Raw genomic sequence first — 22,982 nt, forward strand, 5'->3', positions numbered from 1 at the left:
GAGCCCGCAATCGGTCGTATATACTCAAATCTAAACTCCAGTATTGTATGAATGTTTATCAAAAAAAGGAAAAGTAATATTCAACCTATTCATTCATTTTTTCACCAGGCAACGCTTCGGCGAACTACAATGCCCTAAAAAGAGAACTCTAATGCAGACTTTAAATCCAACGGTTTCAAACTAGATGACCTAAACCTGCACTAGACATGTGTCTGTTGGTCATATCAAAGTTTGTCCAAGTCATGTTATTTAGGTCAAGTTATGCTCTGCCCGTTAAATAGTTATTGAACGCTCGAAATATTTTTAAAGGTTCTTATGGCAAGGCCCTTGCCTTAAATGTTTAGTACAAAACGTTGACTAGTTGTCCTTTACCAAGTCTCTTTAAAGCATTCCCCTATCATCAGGAATGACCATGGCCAACTTTCTTTAATGTTTTAATTTGTATTCTTTGGGTTTGTATTTTTGTGCGAAAACACGTTTTTATCCATTAGGTACAGCATGTCCTATCCAAATAAACAAATAGTATTTTAATTGTCCGTATGCTTTGAATAACCTAAATATTCTGCAAATAATTGAATGACATACGAAAGGCTTACAGTAAAACTATCAAAAGACCATGCACAACAACAATTTAAAACATCTTAAAACATACTTATTGCTTCGTTTATTTTTATTTGAAGCCACACAATTCACAATAAATGCATATTATAACAAACATTCGTTTATTTTATTGTAAATAATAATGCGTAGATCACACTAACATTAGTACTAAGTTTGATAATGATATTTATTGGCATTGGCCATAAACTAGTACTGCCCGCCATGCGCAGCCAATCATGCGGCAAGCGTTCCAAAATTGAACGCATATATTTATTTATTAATTTTTCTCCTATAGCGCCATTTGTATCTTATTTTATGATACTAGTTAAACAATTAACCAATGGACCGATTGTTCAGAACTTTATGAAAATTAACAACGTGCTTAAGGACATCGTTGTTAATTTTTAAAGGTGGAACATTTCATGATATGCTCATATATTTAAATAGAACAAGTAAAGCTGAAACACTTGTATCAAATATTGTTTCAAATACTGCAGATCGCAAGTGTAACCATGAACCGTCCAGAGCAGTAAAGATTTGAATGTGCAAAATATAACGTTAAAAATTGTGTTCACTCGTTCACAATCGAGCCAATCTCATAAAGTAAAAGGAACCAATTGTAACAAGGCAATGCAAGCCTTAGTCAAAATTGGAATAGCTGCATACAGTCAGAACCACGTGTTATTCAGGCAGCATGTACACCTAATCTCGGCGAGTCCTTGGTGCTTGACCACTTTCAGTCCCTGCTTTTCTTAAATATATTCAGGAATCGTGTAAGTCTGGGTTTTTTCTTCGTTGCATTATTGTTCGTGTAAACAAAACTGCTTGTGCTGTAAGATGTTTGAAATCTATCAGCTGCAAAAACAAAACAATCACATATTATCTATTTTGTAATATATAAGAGATCGATAAAAGCGTACCTTTTTAAATGTAAAAACAATGATAAAGGTAATTTAATCGATTTAAATTGCATTGTTTTGATTACTTTAATACTCGAATACTACTATTCTCGACAATATTATGTCTGTGTATACCTCTGACCCAGGAGTCGACATCGGGCTGGTATTTGTACTCTGGATTGTCCCTCTTTGTCAGCAGGCTTGGGTCCCACCAGGGTTGGGCAACGTACTAAACCAAAATCATGATAAACATTTACAACACTTCATTATGTTTGATACTTAAACTTGATCTCACAATGTTGTTGAAATTATGTATGGTATGTTTTAAAAACACATTATTAAGTATGTGAATTTGTTTTATTTCTATGATTTAAAAAGATGAGAAAATTACTAAGAGAGATAACCTAATATCGTTACACAAGCAATCGATTAAGAGTAAACTCACTCGTTCTTGTTTTATTTTCCGGGCGGGCGATGACTGATCGGAACCAGACGCACCTTTGTCGACCAGAGTATCCAGCATCTCCTTGGTGTCCTCGCACATCCGACCCTCCCGCTCCACTTCTTCCACAAATTCCTCAAGCTGCCCGTCATCCGCCTCCCGGTAACACACTGGAACGTTTAGGCTATCATTTAACATCACTGGGTTTAAAGAAACTGTTTTATCATCCATACAATTATGAATGACCAACCACAGCTCAGCTGATGATGTTGAGCAAAACTTAGTAAAACGTATGAAACGAATAAATTAATGTCGGAAAATAAACAAGATTGTCAGATTAAAAAAAAATGCATTCTGTTATATGTTAAAAAAATATTCATAGATTGCAGTAATTGAAAACAGATCTGTAAAAGTAAGATAGCAAAACAAATAATTGAAAAATCTATAAGTCTGCGTTTCACCGCGATTACTCAAACAAAAATAAAGGTAAAGATATGCAAAAGATCCGCAATACCTGCTAGGAACATGTCTGTGATAAGCTTAAAGTCTTTCATTTTGAGGTAAAATCCTCCAGACCGGTCAGACAGCTCTTGGTAGAACGGTGTTGATTCTGTTTCAGACATAGCTTGTACTCCATAAACCTAGGTAAAGAAAAGTCAATGAATAGTTTTCACTATTTAGAATTATCAAAATAAAACTAACAGAGAAGGACAATGATATCAGGACTAAACCCCAAATGATACATCATTATGGCCAGACCCAATAGTAGCAAAGTTACAAATTTCTCGTGTAATAGACAGACCAAGACAGAAAACTATGAAAAGACAATTCACCTTGACGCCCATGCCAATGAGGACATCAAGTTCGTCCATCCAGAACAAGTGTTGGTCGGTGTAATTCTTGTGGTGGGGCGGCTCGTCTCCGATCATCACCAGGGCCTTTGCGCTGTTCTCAGACCAGTCTAGTTGTTGGGCGCGTCGCAACGCCCACTCGTATGCCTGCAAATAATGCATTCTTGTAAAAAATTCTATGAATTCACGTTTTTCTATTACACGTGCTTTTCTTACAATGGACGTTTAGCTATATACTAGTAGTTTTGTAGATTCGTTGCCAACGGCTAGGCAATAATTTCTATTAAAACGTTAACAAAATAAAAAAGTATATAAAATGTGAAAAATGATAATAAAGTTCAAATAATAACATACCTCTCCGCCATTTCCGCCACCACCAGTGCGTGGGACCGTGTTGGCGAAATTGCATACATCGTTAACGTTTGTTGTCAAGTCAACGTATCGAACGACGTACACTTTGCTGTCACTATAGTCCCCGTTTGCCATTATCCCTATTCTGATTCCAGGAATCTCACTCAGCAGCCGAGAGCAGGTTTCCTGCAAATCCCTTCTCACCTACCAAGAAAAAACAACAAATTAATGATTAATATTCGTTTAATACATATCTTATTTGCTTTTGTATGAACTTTATGACTTGAACAAAAAGCGTTTTGTGTCAAATCGTAAATTGGAATATATAATAATTATAAATAATTATTTTACATTTAGCGTCGATTCAATGATACATGTAAACTGTCGGTACCCGTTCTATACAGCTGTACATGCTGCCAGTGGTGTCGAAGCAGAACACAACCTCCACAGGACGATCTCTGGCGTCAAAGGTGCTCATTAGCTCCTAGAGAAAGGAAGTTCGTTAAAATTGTCTTCCGTTTTGTATGCTAGATTTGTGTTTCCTTGAATAGGTAAAGAAAACATGAAAAATCATTCCGACAGTAAGTGTTGTAATTGTCATTGAAAAAAATGATATACCAAGAAAACATTGTTTAAAGTGTGTTACTTTCATAACTGTACATGTATATATACGTGTTAACTGTATATGACTGACCATCGGGAAAACATTTATTTTGAAAAGCAATGAAAGACGATTTCATTTAAACATCCATCATCAAATAATCAGGCTATTACAGAAATAGAGAAATGAAATAAGATCTTACGTCTTTTATTTCTTCATTAACTGCTTCAGTTTCTTCGTCAAAACCAACTGCTAAAATGAAACAAGGACAAATTTAAATGCGTTCTATGACGGGAAACTGGTAAAATTGACGACAGCGTCTCTCTTCAAATTCAAAGTAACAAACAACGGACACTTCCAGAGAAATAATGTCCTGTTTTTGCTTACTTGTATTTTGTTTTTCAGTAACTGTGAGAACTGTGCCATCAGAAAGGCCAAGATCTGCGAGTATGACGTCCATTCTGCTTACCACCGCTGAACCCGTCTGAAACCGAAAGAGCGTGTATGCTTCGTTTATTTAAAGTTCAAAAAATTGTACATGAACGTACATTTTTACTATTTTTAAGGGCAAATCCTTTACTAAGAGATTGGATGAATGCTGTTCTCAACGTCTATTATTTAAGACTAGCGTCGTTAAATGTACGACTTTTTAATGTCATATACTATATAGTGTTAGTTACTTAGATAGGTCTTTACTATCAGTACAATTCAGCATCATTCAACGCTTAAGTGAAAATGTGGTTTGAACATTATCCTCCCTTCCCTCTATCATATAGAATAGATTTGTAATAATGAAATCTGTTTATTTTTACCTTTACAGTTTGTCTTTCAACTGGGATACCAGTAGCCGTGGCAATTTTGCCTTTGACTTCCACCATGGTGTCTGTTGATTGCACTGTTTCCATATGCTGTGTGTCAGCATGCTTTATACTTATTTGAATGTCTTTCGGAAACAGTACCTGTGGAATATCGACATATCTTATTTATTTATAATTGTATTTAAAATTAGCTTTCACTACTCTTACCGAATTACCATTAAAATCATATTTACCAATATCTATAAAAGTTGTTTACGCACCTCGCCTTTCAAAATAGTCTCCGCACATATCCCTAGGAATCCAATGGTTTTATTTTTATCCAGAGTTTTTCCCTGGTATTTAAGTCTCACTCGTCTTTCCGGTACTTTTTCAATTTCCGCTACTTTCTGTGCGATGTCGCGAACCGTATTAGCCGGAAGTTGTTTCAGTTCTATCGCCTTACCGCTTGGTAATTTTACATAAACATCAATGCCGTTTGAAGCCATTGTCACACATGTATGTGTTATTTAAGTGCTTTTGGATTTCACTATGGTGCATTTAAATGCTTTACCTGAAATATATACGTTACGATGAAACAGTAATGGTTATATTTACATTCCACTTGAAAACAAAAATAGAATCTAAATTTAGATAAGGTTGAAAGTGTCTGATCATTGGAAGTTATTTTTAGGTTTAAGAGATTAGCATGTAGGGGAGAAAAATCTGTCTAGATTTTATGGTTCAGAGAAGCGCACATATAAGCCGTAGTGTGTGTTTTTTAAATCTAAATTTAACTTGTTTCTCAAAGGGGGGTGGAACGGTGACAGTTTATGCAGTTTATTATACATATTCATGATAATAAGATTATAGCTGCCAGGGGCGTAGCTGGGCCTATTATGAAGTATAGGCCCACTTGGTAGGGGGGGGGGACCTCCCCCGAGATTTTTTTAATCTATAGATCCGATATGGTGCGATTTGGCGTGTATCTGGAGCCGTTTTAGTCATCAAAAATAGCTTCATAATGCACTTGACTAAAATTTATTTTTGTCTTACGTATGATGTACAGTAACAGAACTGAAATACAAAGCTTTGATACCAATTTGTCAAACAAGCTTCAAAATGGAAAATATGTAATGGTTAAACAAGCGTGTCCAGTTGGTTTTATTTACGATGATATATCGAGGGTCTTTAAATGAAATCCAAGTTCCCGCATTTGACTGAAGCAAAAGTGTTTATGATTTTATTTATGTCTATCTCAACATCGCGATGAATATGGAGGGCGCCAAGTGAGAATAGCCTCTCGCCGGTCATTGTAGAACGAAGGTATGTCTCGATACGCCTCATGGAACTGAAGGAGCGCTCACATGAGGCGGATGTGGCAGGCATGGTCAGCAGTATCTGCAGTATAATGTATATGCAGGGATAAGCTGCCTTCGATGTCTTGTTGAGTGTCGCCAGCAGTGTCGAAGGCAACATTCACCTGCTATCGCAGAATCCACCTCCTTCCTTCATCGCTGAACTCTTGCTAAGTCTTGGTTAGGTCTGGTTCATAGGCCTCGTAGATCCTGTCCACATTGGCCGGTTGGAAACCTTCAAATTTGGTCGGAATTAACCATTGAGCCTGGAAGCACTCTTCATTCTTCAGGACACGGGTATCCATTTCTTGAAGCAGGTGGTCAACAAAAACATAGAAGACGGAAACCTTCCAATACCGACTCGGGTCCTGTACACCATTGTTCGCCCTGTTCCTCTGTCTGGCTGCTTGTCGTGGCACTGTTGGGTAAATCTAGGTAAAACAAAAATAAAACATTCGATCGATATCGTTAATGGCCGAATCGATTAAACCATTAGGTAAAATAATGCAAAATACCTAATAGAAGTGTACCGCGTATATCTGAATACGGATCTCATTAAATGTATATCGAAATATCAAAGCAGCTAGCACATTTTTTTTAAATTATCAGTCTGCAGTCTGGCAAAAGCACGATGCATTTCGAACTGTTACAAATACGTTTTTATCATTTGTGTTCCGTTGAATTGTTAATTATTGCGTTAAGAAGCTTTGCTATATGCACCAATGGATCAATACATATATTTATCGGCAACCACATGCAATCAACATGCAAATATAGGTAGTATGTACCTGGTACTCGTCAGCTAAGGTCACAGCTTCCTGATAAAGGGCATGGAAGACAACGCGGTAGGCATTCATGAATGTACGAAGCGCATCTGCCCTCCTCGTCCACCTTGTTTCACACAAGGTCTTCAACTTTTGTCGGCCTTCCATCGCTTGCTTTGTAACAACGTCTTCTGCCACATCATCTGCAAATGCTGTGAGGCGTTTTGCAGAATAGTCAAACGCAAAGGCACTGCACTGTAGACATCGTGGTTCTGACGCATTGAAGTTTGGAGCTATGGGCCAATAACAGGTTTAGGCAATGCGACTTACAATGGGTGTAGTTAGCGAGTGGTAATCCGGATGAGTGCTTGAACACATTAGCACTTGCCCACCATGTTTCTGCGCCATCATAACAATGGCCCCGAATGTTCAAAATATCTAAGCCAGTGCCTTGCAGATATTCGAGTATGCATTGTGCCAAATATACTCCCTTTATTGCCAAGTGCAAGTAACAAACCCTAAAAACTGTTCACGAACGACATGCTTCTCTTCTACCTTTGAAACAAAACGAAATCAAACAGAAAGTTGTTCCTTTGTTGAACAGTCAGTTGCCTCATCAGCCATAATAGAGAAGAAACCAGATAGTTTACAGTCAGATATGATTGTACTGACAACTTGATCGGCGCAGATACCCAACAGTGCGTTTTGAATATCCGACGAAGTGTAATTTGCGTTTGATTGAGCATTTGCAAGATGATTTGCCAGAATTTCGTCATTCCTTCCAAGCCTGTTTTAAGTATTTAGCCCAAAATACGATATTTATTAAGCGCTCTCTGACGTCACTCCTTTCCCATAATTCTCTGTTACCTAGCGCTGCTTTTATCGCTTAAATCATTGTTAAGCGCGACTCCAGCCGAGCGGTCATTATTAAGATATTAAATTTGAACATATAAGATATTAAATTTGAAAAATGGCGTCTGGTGGTGCGAGATTTAAGAACGCGGTGGATGTTGAGGGTTCCATCCGTGACCTAGAGGAAAAGGGTGAGCTATTGTCTCGTGAATTGCTAGAACTTACTCCAAGAGCAAAATCGACAATGAAATCGAACGAATTTGATTTCGACGAACTGCTGAAAGAGAGGGACATTTTACGACGGCAAGTTGAAGAGAAAAGGGCCCATGGAGATGAGAAGCGTCTTTTTAGCGAGATAGATGCGTTGAAACAGCAGCTGGCTGGACGGAGTAAAGACGGACTGTTGGGGAGATTGGTTTGCGTACGGGTGGATGGAAGAGGGGATGGAGGGAGGAATGAAATCACAACAGGAACGGAGAGATGGGCGAAAGGACAATTGGATGGATATACTAATGGGTCGATGGAAGGATGAACAGACGGATTGTGTTAGGACGGTCGTTCTTACGAGGCGAGACATATATTCTGGGTTCATGTATTTTTATCTTTTTAATCCCACAATATTTGTTAACCCCACTATCCAGTTGTATGGTTTTATCCAACAATGACAGACTGAACAATTAAGTGAAACCCTCAGAACCTATCCCTGACCATAGCCCAAACCACAAAATATAGTTTTTTTTTGTATTTACGGCTGTACAGGCGTATGCATAGATGGATATATGGGTGAACGAACGGACGATCTGACGGACGAACGGAAGGGCAAAGTAACAGTAAAACATAGTACTGAGCAGTATATATTTATACATTTTTCTTGACGGATGAAAAGATGAATAGGCCATTGTGATTAAAGGAAAGGAGGGATTGATTATTAATGAACTGTAGAACTGTAGTGTGGCGTTATTGTTTACATAAATGGATGTAAATTTATTTAACTAAAAAGTATCTACGAACATAATATATCCATACAGCAGGAAAATGCAACATATAAAATATTAAGGTTATAATGTAATTCCTTGCTACCATTTGTTCTATGATAAACTAAGATAATAATAATTTATTTTTGTCCGAAATTTCCGAAACTTTTCCGATTAAACATTTGTCACCCACACGTACCTCGATGGAAATTTGATATCACTGACCAACTTCCACTTATGTGATAAAGGTCTGAGTTTGAAGTCATCATTCCACCATCCATCGGAATCTCCAGGGTCGGAGTAAAGGGAATACATGTTGAATGACATTCAAAATATACTCCCGCTTCGCAACTTATATTCGTAAACAAAACCGAGTTAAACACACGCTCATTGAAATCATGCGATTGCCGGTTGCTGTAAAATATTATCGAATCGATTTGTTAAACGGTTCGAAAAATAGGCACTAAACTTTTTGGAAAAAAAAAACTTAGTCAACCTCGAGTGTAAACTTGAATGTCAAGTGGGCATAAGCTGTCACCCCCTTACCTTTCAGTATTTATAGCAGATTTGGACGTTTTGTATCTTTAATTTTTGGAAACGATGTGTAGGCCCGGGCCTACCGTGCCTATTGGAGCTACGCCGATGGCTGCCACATAATGCATTCAAAATAGAAAGGCAAAGAACAGTTGATATTTCCAAGGATAGTTCTTTTATTATTTTTTAGAGGTCAAATTATTTGTAGCAATACATTCTGATATTCTAAAGTATGAAGTAAAGGAAATACATTAACTTTTTGTTTATTCACTTTTTTAAAAAAACGTTAGTTGTTTTTTTACTCAAACAACACTACATAGCATACATATCTAGCTTTATTAAGTCGTTTTAAAAATCATTAATAACCGTTTAATATATTCTTGTTTTGATGCCTTAATTTTAAATGGCGCGATTAAGATTAAGAGATTAAGTGGACAAGTTAGCTCAGTTAGTAGCGCACCTAGCTAAGACATTGGCGGTCGTTGGTTCGAGTCCCACCACACTTGTTTGTTTCTTTTTTTACAGATAAACTGTTATCATATGACACCAAATTTGTATATTTAACGATACAGTATACTTTGAGTTTTTCTTTCTTCGAAAATATATCCCAATTGAAAAAACTACAAATAGAATGTTATAAAGTTGTTTAGAAATACCATATGAATATATATAAACGATGTTTGCAAGCATACTTCAATATATGATTGGCACATTATCAAGAAAGACTGTCAAATCAAAATTACCTCACTTTCAAAAATCAAAACGTGAGCAATTATTCCTTTACATGGTTTTATAAGCCAAACATGGTGAAGAACAGAAAAGCACCTTGTATGTGAATGATCTTTGATATTTATTCATGTTTAACATTTTGGTATATATATATAGAAGTTGAAGAATAATTGTATTTAACTATAAACCTACAGCCCATTACATCAAGGTTTCAACACATCTTCCCACATCTTCCATAACTAAATATGTGAGTAGCATATTACCTTAAAACATGCGGTCCTAAATAACAAGACTATCCTTACAACATACCATATACCATTTATCTTAAGCGGTCATTAAATTATTTACTAAAACGCATCAGTATTTAGGTTTAAGCAGCATTTTTTTGGGAAGATGAAAGCAACGAAATTGCATAAAAATCTATGACACAAAGACCAAGACGAGGTAATATCTATCAAAGTTTGATAGCTTAAGCGAGAAACAACCCATTACTTCAGTGAGCACTACATATAATCTATTTAGGAAACGCGTGGTAAAATGATATTGTTTTAATGCACAAAAACACCACGTTGAACAGTTTCAAAATGTTTGACGTTTGTCAAGTTGACGTTTTATGTAGTTATATAGTATACATGTCTTTTTCAGATTTTTGTCCCATTTTTTGTCCATGATTGCAGATTACTATCATGTATAATGTAACCAATCTCTCCGGACTTCATTCGTTTTGTAATAGCGAATGTCTACACTATTCCGAGACACACCTTGTATAAATGATATCTGAACTATTTAATTTACAAAAGCTTTGTTTTTAAGACAATACAAACACATTGCACAAATTTATACATATGCCTTGACAAGAACATGAATTAGACAGTGGTTAATGTATACAGACGCATAACTAACTAACTAGTAAAAACATGACATAGTTAAACATATGATTTATGATTATTTCAATGAGAAGTAATTATATTTTGCCAAAAATATGATAAGCACTAGTAGGTATTATTGTTGAAAAGTGTATCAAGGACCTCTGGATGTACTTAAGTGGCTTACCTGTCATATAGCAAAATGTATAGAATTAAAGTTTAATGGCACATACCTCCAAATATGAACAACCTGTGGCCGAAGTTAAATAAGTCTTACAATTGTACATCAACGGGCGATCTTTCCACTAAACATTTCGGACGGTCAATTTTTCGATTCTTTCATTTTTGGTCGTTATGGGATAGATTTTGAAACATGTAATATGCCTAGAAATATCAGACAAGGGTTATTTGAATTTATGAGTGAAATCGTAATTCGATTTTTAGCACTCTCATTTTTTCCAGATCGTAAGCTGATAAGATGGCCGCACAATGAACACAATGTGTCTGCCCAACCCGCTTAACCGGTGAAAATAAAAGCCCATGGCACAAGTGTATACTTTAACATCAAGGGAACATAACTCTAAAACCTACCCATTTGCTCATGGACATTATTTCAGTTACAAGCACACTTGATGGTTATAGTGTGCCCTGTATCAGAACAATCCCTTTTAACCTGTGGTAATTGTTCGCTCAATAAACTCACATGTAATAAGTAATAAATTAAAATGTAAAGACCGCATAACTCTCAGGCTAACGAAAATATGCCACTTCATGGTGACAATGTGTATCACTATCTAAGCATTTTCCCTTAAAATGTTGGGGAAAACTGATTTCACAAACCTGTATAGTTACAAATGTAAATTGTACGAACAAGAGCACATAACTCTATGTCGCTGCTCACGAGAAAAACGTCTGCACTATTTCACTTTATAGTAAAAATTTGAAAAAGTTTCAGAACAATTCCTCATAACTTGTACAAAAAGTTCACTCCACAAACTCCCATAATTTAGCCGTAAGTTCATCTTCAAGGGCACGAACCTCTTGATCGATTTTGCCGCAACTTACGACGAATCCTTTGCAAAATGTTGAAGAAGCCGGCTCAACAAATATCCATACATAAATATGAAATGAAATATCAGTAAAAATGCCCTATCCCCCTTAACAAATTGAACAGAACTGATGTATTAGGCATGTGTATGCTTCTTGGTGACCATGTGTACCTTATTTAACAACAAACCGTCAACAATTATAGATGTATTAGGCATGTGTATGCTTCTTGGTGACCATGTGTACCTTATTTAACAACAAACCGTCAACAATTGTAGATGTATTAGGCATGTGTATGCTTCTTGGTGACCATGTGTACCTTATCTAACAACAAACCGTCAACCATTGTAGATGTATTAGGCATGTGTATGCTTCTTGGTGACCATGTGTACCTTATTTAACAACAAACCGTCAACAATTGTTGATGTATTAGGCATGTGTATGCTTCTTGGTGACCATGTGTACCTTATTTAACAACAAACCGTCAACAATTGTTGATGTATTAGGCATGTGTATGCTTCTTGGTGACCATGTGTACCTTATTTAACAACAAACCGTCAACAATTGTAGATGTATTAGGCATGTGTATGCTTCTTGGTGACCATGTGTACCTTATTTAACAACAATTATAGAAATAGTTCACTCAACAAATGTTTTGCAACAGACCAACCGCTCGCCCGATCAAACGACAGAAATTATATCTATCATGTAATTATATCAAATATATTTATTATATAAATTATATTAATTTATGAATTATATATTTTTTATTTGTATAATTATCTTTCGAATACCAACAAGCAGTGTCATAAACTAAAAAGCCAATCATATTTCTATTTAACTGATTATTAGAACTGTCACATTTTACAATTTTAAGCCAAGAGTATTTGACAGCGATCATGTAATTTATTTCGGTAGGATAATGACCATGATGACTTTGCATGTCGATCGTAGAGCGAATGTTTGTCATTCAAACAAGCTCGTAGAAAAGGTTTTGGCTGATGGGCTCGTTCCTGTATTTTATAAAAAAAAATAAAAGAAATTGATAGACGACGATTAGACGTCACACATAGTTTGATTGAACAATTTTGAACTATTGCCGCTAGTTTTTTTCGCGTTCTTTTATATTTTAATTGTTTTTACACCATAAGAGTTTAATTTGTGCTTGTTTTTAAATGCAAAATTAAAAATTAAAGTACAATTCATAATCGTATCATATCAATTCTAATTATTTTTTAAGAAAATATATTCTCCAGAAAAAAATGTGCTGTATCAGAACAATAGGCATTTCATTCTAAGAAATACTTTTTAAAATGCATACTCGAGCAAAAAAGTATACACGTTTAAAAGGTCAAGGACCATGAACATATTAAGCTATACATTGTTATTGATCGCTGAACATTCTCAGATTGATAGCTATCTTTGTCTAATTGCCTTGAATACTTCCCCGGTACTGTTTCCGCTTTACAGTGTAACGGACAAACACGTGTATAGACGAAACCTCCCGGCTGTATGATACTGATAATCTTCTGACAGCTATTTTGCATCAATATGATCGACTAATTTTCAATATTCATGTTTCTCTCTATTTAAATATGTGCCTGCGTCGGATCGTTTTAATACAGGATTTACAGATTTAGAAAACTAATGAAACTATGACACTAATATGCTGAAAATCTACTAAGACCTTCATTAAAACGGCCCCTGGCCGTCAAGATTGCAAGAAGACATATAGGCGTGTTCTGTTAGTTTCACGAAGTGTAAATGCAGAAATACGAAGAGGGTCTATGTTACAAATTATACCTAAACGTTTATTGTGGTAGGCGTTTTAAAGATAAGTTACTCAGCCTTTCTAAACAAGCTTGAAAGGAATCTCCCTGAAAAATTGCTAGAATAATTATAAGTGAAATAAAATAAATAATTAAAAATGTGCTTTTGTTTGTTTGTTGTTGTTGTTTTTTTGCATAAAATGAGATTGGAAGAAATACCCAAGCACCCTTACAATATGTCGACGCTTGATGTTTTCTCCAGGCAATGAAGACTAGGAATTATACGTCTCATATATGCACTTGTTTTCATAGAATTTTGATTTGGATTGTTTTTACATCATTCTGGTTAACAAACGTTGAACTTGAAGTGTATTTACTACTTAGTGTATATTTTAAAAACGGCTTTTAGCGTCCCGGTTTTATGTTCGACAATAGGGTTCTTAAAGTTAGTCGGACAACCGGAAGAGTTTTCCGTATACATTTTACGGCCTGAGATATCTTATTTTCTGGTCTGTACTACATTTATATTACCCGCCCCGTACTTGTGTGCATATTCGAAGGTTCCATATTGAAGCGTTTATACAACGCAAAAGAATAACAAGGACTGTCTAGGTAAAACGAAATAAAACAAGATTTGCAACATAGTTTTCTGCATGTATATTGTTATGGACGAATTATACATGAAACAAATTAACGATTAAACGCAACACAGGTGACTGCATCTGCAAGTTGGATGCGCTGACCTTGCGTCAATCACATGTGCGTATTACACAGACATATATTGCAGATGTAACACATAAGTTATGCATCCTTTTGGATTGCGAATATAATCATCACGTTTGGGCTTCTTAATGATACCAGATCGTTATACGGGTAAAACATCGTTTTACGGGTAAATTACTGTGATCTCGGGTCAGGTGCGCATCTCGGCTATATACAATGAAAACAGAAAATAAGTGTTCCTTTTTTCACGAAATAGTTCTCATTTTCCACAGAAGCACAAAAATCGTTTAAAAGATTTCTTCCGTCGACGAACTTCGGGAATCGGGGTCGATAAACAAGAGGAGGCTGAAAAAGACAATTACATTTCAAAGATGATTTGACAATGCATTTACTGATAGTATACCACGGTACGTGTTTTAAAAAGATCAATAACGACGACAAGAACAAAAACAACAAGTTGAACTTCATGGCTTCGATTGCCCTTTTGTACCGTTGTTTTAGATTTTATGATAACCTGCAGTTACCTCTTGGGGCGTTGTAGGGCCGCCACTTATCCGTCTCTAAGTCGTACGCGTACGATGGCTGGGAGGCTCGGTCCAGACTCGGATCCCACCACGCCTCGCTGATGCACCGCTGTTTAAACAAAATAGTTCTTATGAATTTAACTTTCAAAATCTCTATTGTAACACAAACTGAACGTTTTCCGTGCATTTTCTAGTACGTGAAAAAAAAAAATTATTATTCTATTGAAATAGAACTGCATCTTTGTAATATTGATAAGTTTGACAACGGAACTACAGGGGCAATCATAGTAGCCCAAACACTACCAAATACACTGTTTAAAGGCACAAGGCATGACCGACACTGAACTAGAGACACACGACGTACACACACAACACAGACAGACCAGATGCATTCGTACTCAACCACACACTTGTCCTTCATTTATAAATAACTGCAATATTAAAAGTAATAAGCCAACAGCGCAAAACAAATTGGCAGTTATTGATTTTTTTTACAGCGAAATTAATTAAATATGACTTTGTGCATGCAACCTACCTTTGACGTAACGTTTTCTAACGTTGACTTGGAACTGGAAGTGGGTTTGTCCTCAAGAGCGTCGAGGAAGTCCTTAGTGTCCTCGCACATCCGGCCCTCCCGCTCCACCTCCTCCACAAACGCCTCGAGCCGCCCGTCCTCCGCCTCCCGGTAGCACACTGCAACAAATAAGATACGTAAAAACAAATTGATTACGAAGGAAATGTATAGTTAATGTCTAAATCAAAATGAACACGTTCAAAGTGTTCGAATTCGCGTTTGAATGTGAAACCTTTTAAAACAGCAATCGTTATTTCATGACAGTGTTTCATTGTATGAGAAGCCGAACTCTTGGTAGTGGACAGGTGCTTGTACATTTATTCGCGATTTGGATTATGTTACGTTTTACAATCAAAACTAAAATGCAGCAACACTGAGACGAAACTGTAAACGCTACAAGAGCTTTGTTTCACAAATGTCAAAATTATGCCAAGGTAAGCATTTGTTAAAGTTAATACTGACCTGCAAGAAACATGTCGGTGATCAACTTCAGGTCTTTCAGTTTGAGGTAGTAACCCCCCGATCTGTCGGCTAGCTCCCTGTAGAAAGGTTCGCCATGGGTTGTAGATAAAGCGTGCACGCCGTACACCTGTAACAAATGACAAGTTTGCATCAATATCTATTCAAATTCATTAATTATGGAGATTTGCATCGTAACAAGGGTTAAACAAATACTATATTGATGTACTTAAAACATATTACAATTGTTTCCAAAAAACGGATACAAAACGCTTGAGAGTATGTATTGTACAAGAACAACTAAAAATACCCTTGAGAGTATTACAATGTTCGATTATACCATGCTCGATTAAATTCACACCTTCACGTCCATGCCTGTAAGCACATCTAGTTCGTCTTTCCAGAACACGTGTTGGTCGGTGAAGGAAACGGTATGGGGTACGTCGTCCCCGATTATCACCAGGGCCTTAGCACTGTCCTCGGCCCAGTCTAGCTGTTGGGCCCGTCTTAACACCCATTCATACGCCTGTAAATAAACAATTTTTTCAAGCGTCCGTTTGAATTTAAAGTGACTCGCCTTTATTATTACGAAATAAAGTTTGGCAAATCATAAGGAGTGTTAAAACAAAAACACCAAAAGCTGGAAACATTCAGCAAATGTTGATATTTGCTCAAATATCGTCTTTGAAGACCACATTTTTCATTAGCGTTTATAACGCGATTGCAAATTAATTACGGCTGTGGTGTTGCGTGATTCGTTGATTCACATTATCACGTGATGTTTTAAGGAATGAAATGCGGGGTTGATGTCATTATCGAGGTATGAACGCAATTGGTCTGGTCAAAGTGTGTGGAGTCCGAAGGACTACACGCGTACTTTGACCAGCCCAATTGCGTTTATATCCCCGATAATGACATCAAGCCCGCAATTCATTACTTATATTTACACCAATAGTTCATTGTTTCATTCAATAATTGTTAAAAGAAATACTTAATTTCATTTAAAACAAAAACTTTCAGTAACCCTTTCCTATCCATTCTGAAAATAGAACGACCCGACTGTAACCGGAAGCTTTTTTTTTTCAAATAACGTCACAATATCGCGGGAAAAGATCAACCACTTGAAATCACTTTTAAACGTAAAATTCAAACAGTTATGGCAACTATACGTTTAATTATTTTTTTTAAAAATAACACTTTCTAAAATGTTGATTTATATTTTACGGGACCTTCTGACACAATACAAACAATAAAAAGATTTATATTTTTCATGTTTATTGTTATGCAATGAATTGCGATCCGAAGATGTTGCGTTCATCGATTGATGAACGCAATTGCCGAAAGGCAGTTCATTGAAGGAATGGAAGTTGAGGTGTAAATATTTCAATGTAACCAACTCAAACCAAAATACTTTTTATGTCATAAGTGTAAAAAAAAATCTGCAATTTCGATATCGTAGGGTAAAATAATTATAAAATAGGTGTTTACAGATGCATTACCGGGAAAACTAACTTTTGGTCCAAAAACATGAGCGAGTCACTTTTAGTTCAGAAGCTGGTGAAACAGCTTGTGTTTAAGACTATAAGATACTAATATGACACAATAGCAGCAGTTTTGATTGACAATATACCTTCCAATATATAAGCCATAACACTCTATATAAGCCTTCTCGCACTTGCCTACCTCGGGTGAATCTCCGCCGCATGTTGAGGGAACATTCTTGGCGAAGTCTTCCAATACGTTTACGTCATTTGTCAAATCAATGTGACGTTCAACGTAGGTGCCGTAGTCGCAATAATCGCCGTGAGCAATAATTCCGATCCGAATATTCGGGATATCCCGAAGAAGCCGCGTGCATGAGTCACGAAGTTGGAGCCTTACCTGCAATGCATATAAATTTATTTACATCTTAAAGGAGCTGTCTCACGTATGATAAAATAGCGGGAAAAAAAGAAAATTGTCGAAAACTGACATAAACTTGGCATCGATGAGTACAATGCATTGAAACTTACTAACTGAAGTACCACATAGATTACAATTTATTTAAGTTTAGCAGTTTCGTATTTTTCCATTAAAAAAGATTACCAAGTAGAATTCATTCCGTGATTGGCTAGTCGGTGTTATCACGTGATATTACCGAGGTAGGTTTGAAGCTTAATTATGTCACCCGATTAGTATAAGCCTTTGTAGATCAGTGAGTAAGACGCTGGACTTCAATTTTGGCGACGCGGGTTCGAACCCGGTCTCCGACACAATTTTTTTTTTACATTTTGGTACTTTTTTTACAATTATGATATCAAAGCGTAACACATTCTATTAGATAATTGTCCCGTTTTTGGTGCCAATCTGTGACACAGTCCCTTTAATTTATGATCTATGTCTATTGACAGACATAGTTTATGTTATCCCTAACTCTTCAGTCTGTATTTTTTAATAATTCACTTTATCAATACACTATTTTAAACCTAGAAATAAAAGTACCAGACTTTATGCAGGGAAGATCTAATATATAAATATTGAATCTTTCCTCCATTAAGTCCATATATTATACAACTGTACACGGCTAAACTTAACATACATTGGCAAGGCAGCTTGACATGCTTCCGGTGGTGTCAAAGCTAAAAACGACGTCAACCCGACGACCGCTTGCATCAAACGTCCCTAGCAACCGTTGTCGGGTCTCCTCGTCAACCACCTCGTCCTCTTGGTCAGGGGAAGCTGAAATGATGCTTTAGATAATTGAAAAGGTCCTAAAATATGTCAACGAGAGTTAAGAGTGTGTAGCAAAATCGATTAACTGTTTTTCAAAACCAGTCTTCATTTGAAACGTATACCAGTGGTATTCATTTTGTTTGGAATTAAATAAAATGACAAAAAAAAACTGTTGTCATACCCGCATCTGACTTTAATACACGACCAACCGAAATGACGGATCCCTCCGTGACGCCACAGTCGCACAGGATGGCAGAATCGCCGGTCAGTAATACACCAGACACCTGATATACAAAAATATTAACACTATTCTTACCGGACAAAAGTTCGTGTCGGGAAAATATGTTTATTCTGCTAAAAGACTCATTTGCAACAATAGTCTACTAGCGACATACCGATAGTGAGCGTCGACGGGAGACAATGCTCTTTTTATAAAAGAAATAGCTTGAAAATCAGCCGTTTTTTTCTTTAAATAGACATTCTGGTTCGTTATTTGTTAAGGTATAACGCTTTGCATACCTTGAGTTGCTGATCGTGTGTGACAATGCCCGTGATGTCTCTAACAGTGTCCCTAAGCTGTGCCAGTGTGTCTGTCGTCTCAACCTCTAGCTGCACCGCATCACTCCCTTCCTCTTGAATACTGACAGGAACTTTCTTAGGAAATATTACCTGATTTATGCAAAACAATTAATGTATTTGATCTGGAACGAATTACAATAATTACAGTACCCCAGATTCGATAAACGATTTCGGTTTAAGCGAAAGTGTTCTAATACAGCCTATTACTACATATCAGGTCAAACAAAACAACAATCCGTTCTTACCTCTGCCTTTAAAATTGTTTCCGCGCGTACTCCAAGGTATCCAATGGTTTTATTTTTATCCAGAGTTTTTCCTTGGTATTTAAGTCTCACTCTTCTTTCCGGTACTTTTTCACTTTCCGCTACTTTACGTGCGATGTCGCGAACCGTGTTAGCCGGAAGTTGTTTCAGTTCTATCGCTTTTCCGCTAGGTAATTTCACATAAACATCGATGCCGTTTGAAGCCATTTTCATACACAAATACTATGTCTTTCCGTGGTTTTTGGTCTATTTGCAGCATTGAATGCAATTTTTAACTAACCGCATGATAATGCAATGTATTTTATATTAATCTCGTCGAGGGATATAAAAATAGATTCTAAATTTAGATTTACTCATTCAGCTGTTTTCATTGGAAGTTATTTATGTGTCCATATACAGGGGAGAAAACTCGTTATATTACGTGCAAAAATAAATATTACGTGCAAAAATAAATTATTTGGCTTACTGGGTGAGTACCTAAATCAGAACCACAGCTTAACTAGAGGTAGGCAAGTGCGAGAAGGCTTATAGAGTGTTATGGTCAAGCACCTGTGATGGGAACACTTTCGGCACTTTTTTTAAATATTTTTAGTTAGACTTGCACCACACAATATTCCATCAGCATACTAGGATTCAAGACCAATTGGTTGATATAAATGGTATTTTTCAAGATACTACCAATCTGCATGAAAAGTACTTATCAACCGCACAGTCAATGACTGCCATTTTTGTCCCTGGGGTACCTAAATATGGAACAGTTTTTAATTCGTTATTTTTACCTTTTAAAATTATTGCTACATGTTTTGTTAAACTAATAATTTCTTTTCTTTCCAGCTTGTTTTGTTGTCATTTTTGTCAGTAAAATTTTACGAATTTAGTTAATTAATACAGACAGTGAAAGTATGCTGTACTGTAATTGTGGCAAGCATGAATTAAGTCATTCGCCCGCGTGCCATGTATTGACAATTGAACATAAACAACTTTGAATGATAGCAGCATTTTAAATACTTACTGGAGTATCGTGTTATTTGGAACGTGTATCTAAGGCAAGCGTACATATTGATTAAAATTGTAAATAAACTGATCACAATCGGAAAAAAAACGCTTTTATAACGGGTGTTCCATATTTAGGTACTCACCCAGTATCGTTTCGAACCAAGTTATAAAATTCGGCCAGCATTTTGAATAAATGTAAAGGTCTAGTGCGATAGGTTTTCTCAAATGACTCTCAAAGGCCGTCAACCAATTCCTATATTCCTATATTTTCCTATATTTTGAGAAATTTCCTTTATATTTCAAAACCTCCTATATTTCCTATATTTTGGATTTTTTTCCTATATTTTTCTTAAAAAGTGGTGCTGGGATATATTTGAAATCATTCAAAGGATTGATACTGCCTTAAGATATTGTTGATTTACAGTTTAATTCTGTCTTTATCCTCTAAACCATCACCATCATTCAGAATTGCTGTTGTACACACATGGTTACTGTACTCAGTATGCTGAAATAGCGAAACAAAAAATTGTCGAAAACTGACATAAACTTGGTATCGATGTGTACAATGCATTGAAAGTTACTAACTGAAGTACCAAATAGTTTACAATTAATTTATTTTTCGCAGTTTTTTTGGTATTTTTCCATTAAAAAAGATTACTAGGTATGTCAACCTAGTAGAATTCATTCCTTATGCGTGATTGGCTAGTCGATGTTATCACGTGATATTATCATGATAGGTATATAGCTGAAATATTCCACCGTGAAGGGTAAGCCTTCGTAGCACAGTGAATACAACACTGGACTGCAATTTTGAGGACCCTTGTTCGAAACCAGAGGCCAAAGGCCAGAAAAGCTTATGTGATGGTAATGTGTACGTAGTATGTGCGTCTGTGCGTCTGTAAACAATTTCTTGTTAACACGATACAGTCTTCAGTTTTGATTGTATTTCGGTGAAACTTGTACAGTATCTAGATATCCATTAGAGCATGGTTCCTTTCGAAAGCCAGATCCGCCCATGCATGCCTAGATTATGGGCCTTGAAAGTATAAAAAAAAAGTACTTGCGTCTGTAAAGAATTACTTGTGAAGATGATACAGTCTTCAGTTTTGATTGTATCTCGATAAAACTTGTACAGTATTTAGATATCCATTAAAGCTTGGTACCTTTTGAATTTCTATTTTAGCCAAGTTTACATGTAAAGTCACAATTGCTTGTAAATATTTGTTCAAATTATGCCCCTGGGTCATAACTGGCCATACCCAGGGTTCACATGTTTGGTATACTGAAATTGGGAAATGTTAAAAACTTTTTGTCTAAAACAGCTATGCAGATCCTTGCTATTTTGAACAAGGCTTTATTTAGTGGTCCACTACCATGGTTGTTCAAATTATGCTCCATGGGTCAAAACTGGCACTACCCAGGGGTCACAAGTTTCCGGATATTTAAGAAATATTTTCAAAATCTTCTTGTTTCAAACCACCAGGCCCATACCTTTGACATTTGTTGTGGAGCATCAAATGATTACCGTCTAGCAAAACATTTGAAATTATGCACCTTGGGCAAAAGCTGGCCCCACCTGTTTTTACTTACTTCTTATTTTTTCAAGCTACAGCAATGAAATTTTGTCCATGTGCATCAATGTTATCCTCAGATGTCCTTGACTTTGTGCTTTTGCCCAACTTTTTTTTTATTTTTTAAGCTACAGAAATTAAATTTTGACCATGAGTACAGTTTTAAAAGCAAATATGTTTTACCCTCAGATTACCTTAACATGGCACATATTAAAATAGTTCCTGCAACTAATCTGCTAACAACACGTTTTGTCCTCAGATGTTGAACATGCAGCGTTTTTTAGCCTAACCAAAACACAAAAAGTGAACTATATATTTGTTGCCTATTACTCATACGTACATGCTCTGGATTGAAAATGACCACAAGAGCCATGCAAGTAGAGCATAGGCCCTCTTGGGCCTCTTGTTTTCACAATCATGATATCGAAGAGTAAAAAAAATAATTAAATAATTGTCCTGAGATTTGTTACAGAAAAAAACTTTTTTGGTGCCAATCTGGTGTACAGTCCCTTTAAGGAATGTGGATTAAGTGAAACACAAATTTTATGATTAAAGCCAATAATCAAGTAAGTAAATATTCACTTACATACGTCTTAATGTCGATTTTTAACCTTAAAATTCCTATATTTTGCCCAGAGAATGCCAAAACCTCCTATATTTTTGGACAAAATTTCCTATATTATTTCCTATATTTTCACTAAAACTTTGTTGACGGCCTGCTCTCATAATGACTGTACTGTACATATATAGATCTCGTGCACAGTTTATACATGTCTTGGACGATGCATGACCTTTAATAAACAACTGTTATTATTGACTAAAAGAGCGAATCCTTGAAAATTATATATCCAGAAACATTACAAAAATGTTTCCATGAATTTCATTCTTCTCAAATTGCAGGCCCATTAATTGTGTTGGCTCGATGGCAATCCTGTGTCCCATACCGGGCAAATTGGCCCAATTCAATTGCCATCAACGGAATATCACGTTGCCCACTGACCAATTGTGCTGGCTCGGTACTGGCTAATTATGGCATTGAATTGTCTTGTGTTTTTCTATTGTTTCAGTCCCGATGTTCGTACTTCTTTGACACATTGTGGAACCAATCAGTACATGTTTTTGTTTTATTTTACCGTGACCCACGTTTCTG

The 22,982-nt window shown here is 36.2% G+C and overlaps 2 protein-coding genes across 3 annotated transcripts; both read right to left on the minus strand.

Annotated features, from left to right (window-relative positions):
• Positions 1-646: 646 nt before the first annotated feature.
• Positions 647-5,098, minus strand: LOC128228656 (uncharacterized). 2 transcript variants are annotated; one of them, XM_052940089.1, is made up of 11 exons: positions 4,823-5,098; positions 4,557-4,703; positions 4,132-4,228; positions 3,947-3,993; positions 3,535-3,627; positions 3,147-3,347; positions 2,775-2,939; positions 2,456-2,582; positions 1,945-2,111; positions 1,635-1,728; positions 647-1,455 (listed from the first exon to the last, which is right to left on the minus strand). In XM_052940089.1, exons 1-11 carry the CDS (start codon positions 5,045-5,047, stop codon positions 1,337-1,339), a joined length of 1,482 nt encoding a protein of 493 aa, XP_052796049.1. In that variant the 5' UTR covers positions 5,048-5,098; the 3' UTR covers positions 647-1,336. The 2 variants fall into 2 exon arrangements, with proteins under 2 accessions (XP_052796049.1, XP_052796048.1); XM_052940088.1 differs by having other exon boundaries at positions 3,947-3,996.
• A 9,001-nt stretch (positions 5,099-14,099) lies between these two features.
• On the minus strand, positions 14,100-19,535 carry LOC128228932 (uncharacterized). Its single transcript, XM_052940492.1, has 10 exons — positions 19,248-19,535; positions 18,943-19,092; positions 18,605-18,707; positions 18,290-18,429; positions 17,395-17,592; positions 16,073-16,237; positions 15,715-15,841; positions 15,214-15,371; positions 14,679-14,787; positions 14,100-14,499 (listed from the first exon to the last, which is right to left on the minus strand). Exons 1-10 carry the CDS (start codon positions 19,476-19,478, stop codon positions 14,414-14,416), a joined length of 1,467 nt encoding a protein of 488 aa, XP_052796452.1. The 5' UTR covers positions 19,479-19,535; the 3' UTR covers positions 14,100-14,413.
• Positions 19,536-22,982: the final 3,447 nt, after the last annotated feature.

Source organism: Mya arenaria, chromosome 3, assembly GCF_026914265.1.
Source record: "Mya arenaria isolate MELC-2E11 chromosome 3, ASM2691426v1".
NCBI classification, from domain to species: domain Eukaryota; kingdom Metazoa; phylum Mollusca; class Bivalvia; order Myida; family Myidae; genus Mya; species Mya arenaria.

Bases quoted from the DNA above. Each gene is read 5' to 3' on its own strand.
- LOC128228656 (XM_052940088.1), bottom strand. From the start codon at position 5,047: ATGGCTTCAAACGGCATTGATGTTTATGTAAAATTACCAAGCGGTAAG. The intron at 2,112-2,455 runs GTATTGCGGATC...TAAACGTTCCAG, and splicing joins CACAGACATGTTCCTAGCAG to TGTGTTACCGGGAGGCGGAT. The intron at 1,729-1,944 runs GTGAGTTTACTC...ATTTTGGTTTAG, and splicing joins GGAAAATAAAACAAGAACGA to TACGTTGCCCAACCCTGGTG.
- LOC128228932 (XM_052940492.1), bottom strand. From the start codon at position 19,478: ATGAAAATGGCTTCAAACGGCATCGATGTTTATGTGAAATTACCTAGC. The intron at 15,372-15,714 runs GTCAGTATTAAC...TATTTGTTGCAG, and splicing joins CACCGACATGTTTCTTGCAG to TGTGCTACCGGGAGGCGGAG. The intron at 14,500-14,678 runs GTAACTGCAGGT...TGTCTTTTTCAG, and splicing joins GCCCTACAACGCCCCAAGAG to CCTCCTCTTGTTTATCGACC.